The sequence below is a fragment of the Rattus norvegicus genome, chromosome 2 (genome assembly GCF_036323735.1).
Source record: "Rattus norvegicus strain BN/NHsdMcwi chromosome 2, GRCr8, whole genome shotgun sequence".
Lineage (NCBI taxonomy): Eukaryota > Metazoa > Chordata > Mammalia > Rodentia > Muridae > Rattus > Rattus norvegicus.
Genome location: NC_086020.1, coordinates 230096840 through 230109985, shown reverse-complemented (window position 1 = coordinate 230109985; position 13146 = coordinate 230096840). Strand labels below are relative to the sequence as shown.

The following is a 13146-nucleotide window of genomic DNA, read 5'->3' as shown; positions in this document are numbered from 1 at the left end:
GTGTTTTTGAAGGATGTCCACAGAAGGACCAGGCAGGGGACTGTGGAAACACATCGAAGGCCCTCCAAGAATGTGCCATGGCAAAGCAGTTCCGTCCATCTACAGGATGGATGAAGTGCTGCAGAGGACGGGGATGAGGAGTGCCAGGAGAGCCTGTCAGGGGACGTGATGGGGTAAGAGCAGCTTGGCTCATACCGAGTAGAAGAGCTCACAAGCAGGAGAGCAAGCTGCTTCAAAGGTCTAATATTCCTTCCATTTCACCTTGTCAAGAAAGTTCATCAGCGTGACTCAAGTAATCCTTTCTTGCACATTCAAAACAAACAAACAAAAATCTTCATGAGGTATCTTTGAAGAGACAGAGAGGGGTACAATCATCCCCGTCTCCCCTGCCCTTGTGAGCGTGGAGATGCTTCCCTCCCTCTTCTGGTTCGGAAGTTCTCAGGCCTACCATCACAGTATGGCCTGGTGTGTAGAGAGTAGGGAAACCAGGACCCAGTGTCATAAATACCTCAGCGAAAGCCTACACAAAATCTTGCAGCCAAGCAGCTGTTGGGAGAGCAGCTGGGCCAAGTTCCCAGGCTGGCACTGCTCGCAGGTAGGGAAGACACGGTCCCCGCCCACACTAGTGACAGAGCTCTACCAGAAGTGTCCCCACATTCTAAGGTCCCCATGTCCCTTGCCACTTGCCAGATTGTTTCCTGTAACTATTCAGAAAGAAGGAAATATACTTAGGAGCATTCTGGTCTTAAACAGAATGTTTAAACAGAAATAGCAATAAGGTTTGGGACTGAAAACCTCTCTAGCCCATTAATATGTTGAAACACAATCCCTGCCGACTATTGACAATGACGTTTTGAAGGATATTAGGCTTAGAGAAGGTTATGGGGCTGGAATCCCCATGACACGACAGGGGTCCCTCTGAAAAGAGACCAGAGCCCACCCTCTCTCATCCTTCCCTGTGCAGATGCAAGGAGGATTCACCCGTCTACAGACCGGGTGACAGCCTTCTCTTGGAATGGGATAGCCAGCGTCTGATCTGGACGGCCAGCCTTCAGAACTGTGAGGGACGAAGGGCTATCATCAGTCACTTAGCCCGCAGTATATTATCTTGTCTTAGTCTGCAGCCTGAAGTTGATGCCAAGTACTCTATCAGCTGCGGGCATTTAGAGTAAGGTTCAGTGACAGCCCACAGCCTGTCTGCAGGGAGAGGCCACCGGGCAGAGAGCCCGGAGTGCTTGCCATGTGCTCGGAAATGGGAGGCCATGTCAGCAAGTGTGGAGACAAGAAATGACTTGGTCAACAGGGTCCCTGTGTGTGACAAATGCTGAAAACAGAAGAGAGTGTTAGGGTGAGATTGGACCAGTCCTTCAGGCACTCAGGCTTTGAGGGAAGCCCAGGAGCCATTTCTGTGTGTGGGCAGTGGCTGGGCACTATGGAAGCAGCTGGTGGACCTGTGGTGGAGAAGGCCCCTGTCCTGAGAACCACCCTGCTGAGCATGAGTGTGTCAGGCCCTGGGGGGTGGGGGTGGGGCTGCATTACTTCACCCACATGACAAACCTACCAGCTGGGCAATCCAGGAGGGGAAACAGAAAGTGAGAGAGGTCAATCTGCCCCCTTCCCTTCCCTGGTAGGGATTTGTGTCTAGGTCCCATGGCTTCTGAGCTCTAAGTCCTGTCCTTTTGGCAGGTCCTACTGAATGACAAGTGCTGTCCTCAAGGAGTTGCCTGTCAAGTGGCAGGGGCTGTGTTAGAGAAGGCAGGGGACACTGGAAACCCAAAAGGCACAGGCAGGATCACGGAAGGGCTCTTTCCTATTCTGGGAAGTGGAGTCCTCTTGTCCTCTGTTAACAGTCGTAAAACCCTCCCTTGGAGACAGTCGGGAAGGCAACCCTCCCCTCGCCCTGCCGGGAACCAAGTACTAACAGAGAATTGGACGAAGCGGGGGAGGGAAGACACCTAATTCTCCCACGAAACAAGGTAATCTTATATGTCCCATTCCTAACAAGCGAAGTAGGAGGCCATTTCCCAGAACTTACAAGCCTGCTATTTCAAAGTCGGTGCTACTCATATCAGACATCAGAACCAAACCAGGTGTATTCACCTCCTTTTCTGTGGTACGAAGTGTGAAAACAGCTCACTGGCGAGCTTTGGGAACTGCTGACTTATGTTACTTAATGACAGAGGCCAGGGAGTACCCAGTGCTTAAAATAATGTAGCCGGCGCTCATCTCCTCGCTCATGGTTCAAAGATCCTATTTCTTATCACTGCTCCTAACACTGGATCTTACTATGTGGCCTAAGCTGACCTCAAATTTATAGCCATCTTTCTGACACTACCTCCAAGTCCCAAGTGCTGGAATTATAGGCATGCGCCACCGTGCCCTGTGTGAACAGTATTTTTTTTTTCCTTTCTCATTTTCCCATTTCCCACTTTTTCTTTCTTTGAGACAGGATCTCATGCAGCCTCAACTGCATGAGCCAAGAATGACCTTTCACTCGTGGTCCTCCCGAATCCACCCCAGAGTGAGGGAATTAAAGGTATAGGTCACCGTATCTGGTTTATGTATCGGAGATGGACCCCAGGGCCCTGAGAACCCCAGGGAAGCACATCGTCAACCGAGCCCCGGGAGAGCATTTCTTGAGCATCACACTAACATGTGCCACTCAGGAGAGCGGCCCTGGCAGTCAGGAGCACAGACTGCTCTGCAGAGGACCCGAGTACAGTTCCCAACACCCACATCGGGCAGTTCTGGGGCATCTGATGACCCCTCCTGGCCTCTGCAGATACACGCAGAGGTGGTCTCAGGGCAGAGGCACCCCAAAATTTAGACGTCAAGGAGGTGAGGTGAAATTAGCAAACTGTGAGGAAAGAAAACCAGGAAAACATGACCTAGAATCAGGCGAGCGAAGGAGAGGAGTGAGGCACCGTGGTCCCCGATCTATGATGGGTGTCTGAGAGCCCCATGGATGGGAAACCACACTCAGTTTGTGCATGAGAAGGAGGTAGGTGGGGGCACCCAGTAAGGGCTCAGGAAGAAAGCAGAGGTTCAACTAAGCTCCTGGGCAAAGATATGGAGGGACAACAAAGCGAAGGACGCTGCCTATGACAGAGAGGATGGGAAAGGTGGTCTGATGAGAGTACCAAGGCCATCCCTCCCAACAGTGCCACTCCCTGGGCCACGAATATACAAGCCATCACAGCGGCCGGAGCCGCACTGAGTAGAAGGGTGTCCTTCTAGATGAAAGGTTTGGGCTCTAGAAGTGGCAAAGGTGGCCTCACTGTGGGCATGCGTAATTGTGCACTGATTATGTGCACCCAGATAGAGGTGTGGGTCACATAGCGAGCCAGCTGATAAGCAAGCTGTGGACTCAGGGATGGACAGAGGGTCTCAAACCCCATGGACACCCGAAAATGTAAAAGGGACACAGTTCATATATTTCCTGTTTAAAACACACACTCACACATACACACACACACACTCACACATACACACACACTCACACATACATACACTCATACTCACACATACACACACACACTCACACATATACACACACTCACACATACACACATACACATACATACACTCATACTCACACATACATAAACACACTTAAAAATTTTAAAAATTTATTTATCTATATTTTATGTCTGTGCATGCTTTTTCTGCATGTATGTATTATGTATGTATGTATTATGTATGTGACCATATATATCAAATGCCTTGGAACTGTAGTTACAGGAAGATGTGAACGTCCGTGTAGCTGCTGGGAAAATGAAGCCAGGCCTTCTGCAAGAACAGCAAGTATTATTACCTGCTAAGCCATCTCTCCAGCCCCCAGGAGGCCACATTCTATGGCTCCTCAAGTATGATCTCAGTGGTGGAAAGGGGATACTATAGGGAGGCCAGAGGAGCATGACCAAGAGGACGGTGGTGGGATTCCAGCCCATAGCATGTGAGGACCACCCGGAGGAAAGATGCTCTGCCTGCTTACCCCAAAGGAAGCAGAGTTCTATCCTGAAAACCCCCGAGAGCTAACAGGAGAGACCTGACACAGTAAAAATCCGTATGGTCCTAATCTGACTGAAAACAGATTTGAATAGTAAAAGTATCCCAAATACAGAGTCGGCGGGAGTAGGGTGCTGCGGGAACTCTTAAATGCACAATCACTCCCACCAGCACTGACCGCCGTGACAGCGGACGCATGTCTTTTATGAGTGTACACACTCAGCATTGACCTCGGTGATAGCGGACTCATGTCTTTTGTCAGTGTACGCAAACCCTTCCCGCATGTGCGTCTGAGAACTCAAACTCTTTGCTTCATCTTCCCGGACCCAGCATTAGTATCCATCACAGGCGATGTTATTGTTGTTATTGGAAGTGACGAGTTCCCCACAGCTCCATGTCGCCCAGGGTGCTGGAGAGGTGACCCCTGCTAGGTAACTGCTAAGTTTCCTAATAGGGAGCAGATCCTGTGATCACAGGAAACAGTGTAGCCCAGCTTCCCCTGGAGGCACAGCCAGTCTTTGTATCTTCCAGGGCAACCGGAATTTAGATAAAACTACTTAGCAACCATTTCTAGCATTCTCCTGCTATGTGAACGACAGGTAGCTGCATTTGAAGGGTGGCTGTTTTTGCCTCCACTGCTTCTGTTCTCCATGCAAGCGTGTTTACAGTGCTGTATATTAAGGAAATCTGATCCCCACAGAGGCGTTAACGTCATTCCAGCTTTGACTCAGGTCAAAGTCCTTGCCTCCTCCTTTAAACGAAATGGCACCGCTTTGTCTGGGGTTTACCAACTAAAATTGACGTTCACTCAGCAAGTTCAACCCTACCCTCAGCCTGACTGGAGTTCGCTCTGAACCAGAGACCTGGACCTGTGAAGACTCCAAGGTCTTGGATAAGGGGCTTCTGTGGTTAGGAAGGTGGAGTCAACAGGGTCCTGGTCATCCCTCCTCCTGGACCATCTTCAACCTGGTTCTATGTAGATCTCTCTTACATCATTGAGAGCCACCTCCTCGAGAAGGCTGGTGACCTCTAAAAGGGCTAGGTGACATCTCAGGGCTAGGGCTCAGGAATAGAGCATTTGCATATCATCCACAAAGTCCTGGGTTCAGTCCTCACTGAGAACGATCAAACTGTAGAATGCTAGACACTGGTCTCCTGCCACTCTCTAAGTAGCTGGTACTCGATGCTTCTGGCTGGTACTGGGATGCAGTTCCTGACCAGCGACCTCCTTCCATCAAGTTATCTCTTCCGGACTGTAACCCGCATGAGGCGGGAACCCTGCCCCACACCCTGCTACAGCTCTGTGTCAGTGGTCCAGACCCATGAGCTGTGGGCCAAGACTGCGCTACCGTATGGCTGGACACTTTCAGTCCCTCCTCTTGCTCATCAAGTTCTGCTGGGCAGTCGCTGAGAGACTTGGACCATGTAGCTTCCGTTCTCAAGACAAATATCCTACTCACCGGCAGTGGCCCTGACAAAGGACTGATGTGTCGTCCTTTTCTGAACACGGTGGCATCCCGTGTATTTGGGAGGTGCTGCCAATTTTGTAATTTTTTTTATTTCATCAGAAAAGATAAGTGAGGCAACCAATGAAATGAAAACATAATTGTATTTCATAAAGAGGAAAAAACCCTTTCAAAATGAGCCACTCCCTGTTTATTACAAGAATGGACAATTAGTTCATTTAATGCCTTCCAGTATCTTTTTCAAAGCTGCCAGAAATGGGCTCTTATTAAAGGAGTCGTAAGAAGCTGTGTTATCTGGCATTTAACCAAACAGAGAGCTCTAAGAGGGGAATTTCTGAGATTCCACCAGGACAAATCCCAAGGCTTAACTGGGATGAAGCGGCAGCTAGCCACGATCCAGGAGAAGATTGGTATTCAACAGAGAAGTTTCACCGGATGAACTTATCCATTCGGGAAACTTAATTCGTCTTACTTTGTGTAAGGAAGGCTTTGTCTCAAAAGGTTACTGTTTGCTGGCCAGTAGTACATTCTCCATAGTCTGTTTTATATGTTATAGAAGCATTCCATAAGTAAGGAGTGATGCCTTTTCTCCTTATTCTTTAATAGATTATTACCTTTCTGCATTGTGTGTGTGTGCATGTGTGTGTGTGCGCACACACACGCATTTGCACTCACATATTTGGAGTGCTGTGCAAGTCTGCAGCATTCACATGCTTGGACATGCATGTGGAGCCCAGAGGTTAGCCTTGGTGTCTTTTCTCGGTTGCTGTCACCTCATGTTGTTGAGACAGGCTCTCTCACAGGCACTTGAAGCTCCATAGCCCGGCTCCAGGGATCCTGTCCCCACCTCTCCAGCAGAGAATTAAAAATAACGTGCCACCACACTGGGCTTTTGTCATCCGTGTGGAGAAGAACTGAGGTCTACATGTTCATCTGACAAGCATTTTTTTTTTTCGTTTTATTGGATACTTTCTATATTTGCATTTCAAATGTTATCCCTTTTCCGGGTTTCCCCTCCGGAAACCCACATCCCACCCCTCCACCCCCTGCCTCCATGAGGGGTGCTCCCACACCCACCCACCCATTCCCTCCAGCCTCCCTGCCTGGCATTCCCTACACTGGGTCATCGAGCCTTCACAGGACCCAGGGCCTCTCCTCCCATTGAAGCCTGACAAGGCCCATTTTACCAACAGAATCCATGTCCCCTTTTACACAATGTCGAGGGCTGACTCCAGACTATGCTCTACCACTGCGTAACACCCGCTGTGCTCTATGGTTTCACTCCCAGTTTGTTTCCTGGGTCCGTCTGGAAGAGGACCCCTACTTGTCAAACTCTCATTGGCACCTGAAAGCCTTTAGTTTGGCTGAAGCCCTGGTTTGGGCCTCTTGTCTATTTACAAATAACAGCTCTTAATACATTTAACACATCCAAAAGAACCTTTGTCTTCAAGCAAATCCAGACTCACAAAGACAAATACCCACAAGGTAAGAGAAAGGTCTTCTTGAGGAATAAGCTAACTCCTGTGTTTGCCAGACCACTGACCGAAATTCCAACACGGCTCATTCTCACAAGGGGGGAGACAGTAAGAGCACTGTGTAACTGAAGCACACTACAAGTGATTTACTCTCAACCAGGGAGGAAAGAGGGGGTGATTCCCACTTTTGGATTTCACTGGTTAAAATGGGTAATTCAGAGAAAAATCTAAATACGCAGATGAGAGCACGGTGGAGACAAGGGTGAGCACAGCTTAGGACGGAAACAGCCCAGAACCCAGCCATCACTGCGATTTGGAATCCGTCCTTTGATATGTCTGGATTTTCCTTTTTCTATACAATACGTGACCATCGACTTTGAGCGTTTCTTGATATTTACGACCATTGGCTGCCTGTTTGAGTTCTTTAGTATCAGTGAAGAATTTATCTGATATCTAAACATAAATTTATATATTTGGCTTCCGTCGTCCCACCACACGGCCTAATAAAAAGCCATTTTTTTTTTTTATCATTTAAGTCATCTTCCAAAAGGGTTCAAAAGGCGGGAGAGGAGGATGAAAGGTTACAGGTCACGTGGTGACATTTATAAGCAGACTGAGGTCATCATGGCTGGGTGAGGCTATGGCTTGGAGTCAAGGCCCAGTCACATCCTCCATTGTACACACTCACTGCGCTGAGCCTCTGCTGATTATTTTGATGTCGTGATCATTTGAGACACCCAAACAGACTTGAAGAATGCTTCCTCTCCTTAGACAACGGTTTGTTTGTAACCCTGTGCTGATCGAAGATCAAGGGGAAACACTCGAGACGAGACACGGCCTTGAACCAAACCTGTTCCTCTCCGTCGAGTTCCACTTACTTTTTCATTCCACGCCCACAGTCCAATTCCAAGAAACGTTATTCCCAAAAACTGAAAGAAAAGAGGAGATCGGGGTAAGTCTCAGGGAAAGCACCACATTCTTACTTGAGCAAATAAGTTTTCAATTCGTTGTTTTATTACATTGCTTGATCAGAAAAACAAGACAAGACAAAACAAAAGGAAAAAACCCAGAAAAGTTTTTTTTTTTAAAAAAAAAAAGAAAATCTGAATTAGCTAGGAAAAGAAATACCGTTGCCAACTTGCTTTAAATTACTGTAACATTGAGAGGGGTGGGAACCCATATAATCATGACTTATAATCTCTAGGTAAAATCTTGAATGAAATAAATGTTTGGAGTGGAGAGGCTGAGTGCGTGAATCTATACTACTCTTCATTAGACATGAGCGTTCAGGGCACACATTAGAGGTGCAGCGATCTCTGTCCCACTGATCCATTTTGAGTGGAGCAGGTAAGAGAGAGAACACAGGAGTCCCATGTCCTCTGACCAACCCTTCATTCACTCCTTCTCCTATTCTCCCTGTGATCAATAAGATCCAAATAATCCTGACTGTTTTTTCAGACACTAAAACTGTGGTTCCAAGGGCCTCCATTACTCTCCCCGGTCTAAAGCGTGTCCCACAACCCCATATAAAACCTGGCACACACATGACATGCACAGCAAATGAAGGCAGACTTCCTCGCAGCTCAGTCAGCGGCACTGAGGATGGGGGAGGGGCATCGATGATGCAAGCAGAGGTGGGACGGGCTTCCCACTTTAATTGGTTCTCACTATACCCGGTCGGCCCTGAGATGCACATTTTCCCCTTCACATTTTAATGACCCTGAAACTGAAATGTGGCTTAAAAGGCATGGTATCATCCCAACCCCGCAACCCCTGGCAGTACTGAAAACACCAGTATGTCTTATAACTGGGCTGCCCAAGGCCGGGTGGCAATGGGACAGTGCTGCCCACCCACAAAGAAGCCAGGGTCAGGACTGAACGTGACTGGACTCCACAGAGACTCTGAGTTTCCTCTCCAAACACTGGAGTGGTGGAGGCGGGGTGACAAGCGGTTTCGGTCTGACGGTGTAAGAGCACCGTTTATTTTCCTAACATCTTGATTAAGTTAAATGTCAGAAAAGCTCTCTGCAGAGAGGGCATCGGGAAGAGCACAGCTGTGGGAGGTGGTTATTCCCCAGGTTCAGGGAAGTCTGAGAATCCCATCCACCCAGCAAGATCTTGCTGTTCACAGGAGGGAGCTCTGACACTTCAGAGGCAGGGGACAAGAAATCCAAGTGGAGGAAGACTGCAGAAAGGGTAATCAGTCACTCGGAAATGCGTCCCTATTTATAAGAATAGAACATCCCAGAGCTCAAAAAGCAAACAAACAAGCAAGCAAACGAATAAGAGAGAGTCCAATATATTTTAAGTATCCACAGAAAAGTTTCAGGGGGGTGGATGGGGAGGGGAACACCCTCATAGTAGAAGGAGAAGGGGATGAGATGGGGGGGCTTATGTCTGGGAAACCGAGAGAGGGAATAACATTTGAAATGTAAATAAGAATATATATATAATAAAAAAAGAAAAAGTAAAAAAAAAGTTTCGATGTCTCTTCAGTTTGGTGGGGGGGGGGGGGGGGCGGAAGTCTCTATTCTCCCAACCCTTGCTCCAAGGAAGCTACTTCAAAAGTGCTGTCATGGTCAGTTTGCTACTGCTGGGATAGATCACCATGATTGAAAATAACCTGGGAGCAAAGGGTTTCTTTCCCTCCCACTACCACATCACAGCCAATCACTGAAGACAGGGCAGGAGCTCGAGGCAGGAACTGAGGCAGAGGCCAAGGAGGGCGGGGCTTACTGCTTTGCTTAAGTCAGCTTTTTAAAATAATCTAGGACCGACCACCTTCCCCGGGGTGGCACCACCCGCGGCGAGCTGGGCCCTCCCGCATCAATCATGAATTAGGAAAATGCCTCCCCAGACTTGCCTACTTAAGTTTGCCCACAGACCAAACTTGTAGATGCATTTTCTCGTTCAGAGTCCCCATTCCCAAATGGCTCTGGCTTGTATCAGGCTGACATAAAGTCAGCCAGCACACGTGCTTTGAAATATTTCTTGTTTTCAACGCCCGTGAAAAAACTGTGGTCAGCCCTTCCACTATCTCGGTCAGTGAGCTATTTCACTTTATGTTTCTGATATAAAACAAGAAAAAGGGTACAGGAACAAAACAACTTGGTGTGTTTGTATTTATAGGTTCCAGACAAACTACAGTCACAGCTGACAGACAGGTAGGAACACACAGGGCTCTTTTGGATCAAGGACGCTCTAGAGGGCAGAGTTCAGGACTCTCTGCCCGCAACTGAAATCAAACGCACTCCAGGGGGAATGTCTGACTTTCTAAGGCTAAAGCTCTCTGTGGACAGGTCACGGTATCACCATCAGCAGTGGATGGGAAGGAACAGACGGTATCACGGTCAAGTGCTTGTCTAGGGTGCATACCTGTCCCTGCTCATTCGATATCTGCCAAGCTGTCTGCTTACTGAGTGGGAGAGAGTGTCGTCTTTGAAACTGACACTATAATAGACCCTTTAGGAAAGGGGGAAATCAAATATGGGTCACACAGGCCCTATATGGAGGAACAGAGATCTATCAAAGGCCAAGTGTTCTCACCGATGAACTCCCATCTCCTACCAGAGATGGCAAAGGGATGGCATTCAAGCCAGGATTCTGAGACACGACCAGGACATCGCCCATCTTGATTGCAGCTGGCAGAAAGGTGAAGCAAGAGGTGGGTGCCTTCCTACAACCCCAACACTTAAGAGAAGGAGACAGGAGGGTCAGATGTTCTAGTACAGCCTTGGCTACAAGAGACTATCTCAAAAACTGGACAAAATGTTGCCTTTGCAATAAGGACCATCTGTCAAAGGGACGCTCTCCATGCTAGTGTTCGCCATGGAGAAAAGTGAGAAATTCGGCAGGGGGTGCGGGGAGAACTTTCTTCCCTTTGCACACACAGGTCTCCTTTCTCCTGTTGACACTTGGGGGGAATGTTTATTATTTTTTTTCAAGAATCAGAATAAAAAATTGAAAAGATAGGCTTTTCCACAGAGGGGGGGGGAGAGAGAGAGAGAGAGAGAGAGAGAGAGAGAGAGAGAGAGAGAGAGAGAGACTCACAATTTCCTTTACTATTTTGCTTCAATGTTTCCTGCTCTGACTTGTGTCTTTCCAAAAGGGAGTTTAAGAATGTGGAGACAGGGGCACGATCTGAAGTTTATGGGGACTGTTCCATACCTCGGCGAGTAACTAGACCAGGGCGGAGCCTCCTCAGTGTGCTGCATAGCTTCAGCGCTACGTCAGCAGCAAATGTCTTCCCAACTGCCCTCGGCCCATATGTTTTGTTTTAAAATCAAGTTGTTCCAGCTCCAAATAATTAACAGCAAAGAACCGAAACCCAGAGACAGGCACGCAGCACTCAAAGCAGTTTCCCCTTCCCACTTCTTGAAGGAAAGACGCCCAGAAACCCCACACTGACCTCACTGCGAAACTGAGAGGAGGGGGGGGGGGGTGTGCGGAGGAAGGCTGGGAACTCATCATAGTGACCCCTTACTCTTCTGAGACTGAATCAAAACCAAACCCCACACTCTTCCCACACAGCAGTGTATGCAAATGTTGGCATAGATGTCTGCCCGTCAAACTGTTGAAGTTGTGAAATGAGTAACGATACTTTTGTTGAATGCTAAATCTGAGCTAAGACTATTTTCATTTCTGTCTGTGGTACTAGGGCCAACTCTGGGCCTCTTACACAGCTAAGCAGGTGGTTCGTCTCTAAGCTATATTCTCAGCCCCAAGATACTAGGTTCTTAAATTATCCTACATATATACAATGAATCTGAATCGTATCCACCTCAAACTACCCCCTCTCCCTTCCCCAGTATCCCCTCCACCTATGTCCCTCTCACGTCCACATTCTCTTTTTTTCTTTCATTAATAATTAATTCAGTAAGCTGCATAAGCATGGGCCACAATCCCAGAGGAAAAATGGCTCCTCCTACCTCGGCAGGCTTCAGTTACCAACAGATCCAGAGATAGGCTATGACGCCCCACCCTCACCCTTCCTTCACCCCTGCTGAAATTATAGGACTGGCATGACCCTGGGCACATCTTACTCAGGTAACCGCAGTTGCTGGGATCCTAAGTTGCCATGGCCTTAGGGGGATTTATAGAGATATCCTATTTAAGGCAGAACACTTATTCTCAACGGTCCCTTAGTCTCGGCATTTTACCCAGCTATCTGACCCGTTTGACCACTGGTGCTGGAGAGATGGCTCAGCGGTTAAGAGCACTGACTGCTCTTCCAAAGGTCCCGAGTTCAATTCCCAGCAACCACACGGTGGCAGCTCATGTCATCTGTCATGGGATCCGATGCCCTCTGCTGGTGTGTCTGAAGACAGCGATGGTGTACTCGTATACATCAAACAAATAAAAAATTCAAAAACAAATAAAGCGTTCTTTCTTTTAAAAAGGAAAAGAATCTTTATTGACTATAGCCTACTACAAAAAGAAGCTTCCCTGATCAAGACCGAGAGGAACACTAACCAATAGGTATGAGCATACACGTATAGAAGAAAGTTTGGAAACATGTCCGTTTGCCAGAACCACAGCAGCAGGTTGCCTCCAAGGGCCTACGACCATGTCAGCCACTGGCTTTGGACCAGCCATGAACTCTGGCTGGGTCCGTCTTCCCTGTAAGGTTGTTATGGCAGCATTCGGGGTTCACCACTGGGTAAGTCCGTTGATGACTTTTGCCCCCAGCAGACTACAGAGTACCTGTTGTCACTATGAAAGCCAAGCATCAGTTGGTAAAGGAGATTCCGGGTCAGTTCCGGGTTGATTTCTGTATCCTGCAACGAAAGTCATCCTCAGCATAAGGTCTTACTACTACGGAAACTTTTCTTTCTTTCGAGACATATCCCATCATGTCTCACCTCCTGGTTGGCCTGGAACTTGCTTTGTAGATTTAGGCTGGCCTTGAACCCACAAAGATCTATCAGCCTCTGCCTCTGCCTCCCAAGTACTAGGACTAAAGCCATGTGCTACCATGTCTGGCCCCAAGATACTGTTTTTAATGTAAACTTGCAAAACTGGTACTGACAATGTGGTCAATACCAGCCAGGGATCACCTGAAAGGTGACCAGTTCAGACTGGGGTTCAAAGTCAAGTGTTAAGGGAACACCAGGTTCCAAGATCTGTTAGGAATAAAAGGAATGTGAAATATCCCATTAGTTGCCGTGTGTTATTTATTCTGTTTTGAAATGTTAATG

At 47.9% G+C, this 13146-nt stretch overlaps 1 protein-coding gene across 2 annotated transcripts in view; it reads right to left on the bottom strand.

The window, feature by feature from the left end:
* Positions 1 to 13146, bottom strand: part of Tspan5 (tetraspanin 5) — a 171492-nt gene that overhangs the window by 29027 nt on the left and 129319 nt on the right. For both annotated transcript variants that reach the window (XM_039102726.2, NM_001004090.2), the window contains exon 2: positions 7828 to 7878. In XM_039102726.2, coding sequence (XP_038958654.1) covers positions 7828 to 7878 — 51 coding nt within the window. The remainder of the gene's footprint in view (positions 1 to 7827; positions 7879 to 13146) is intronic.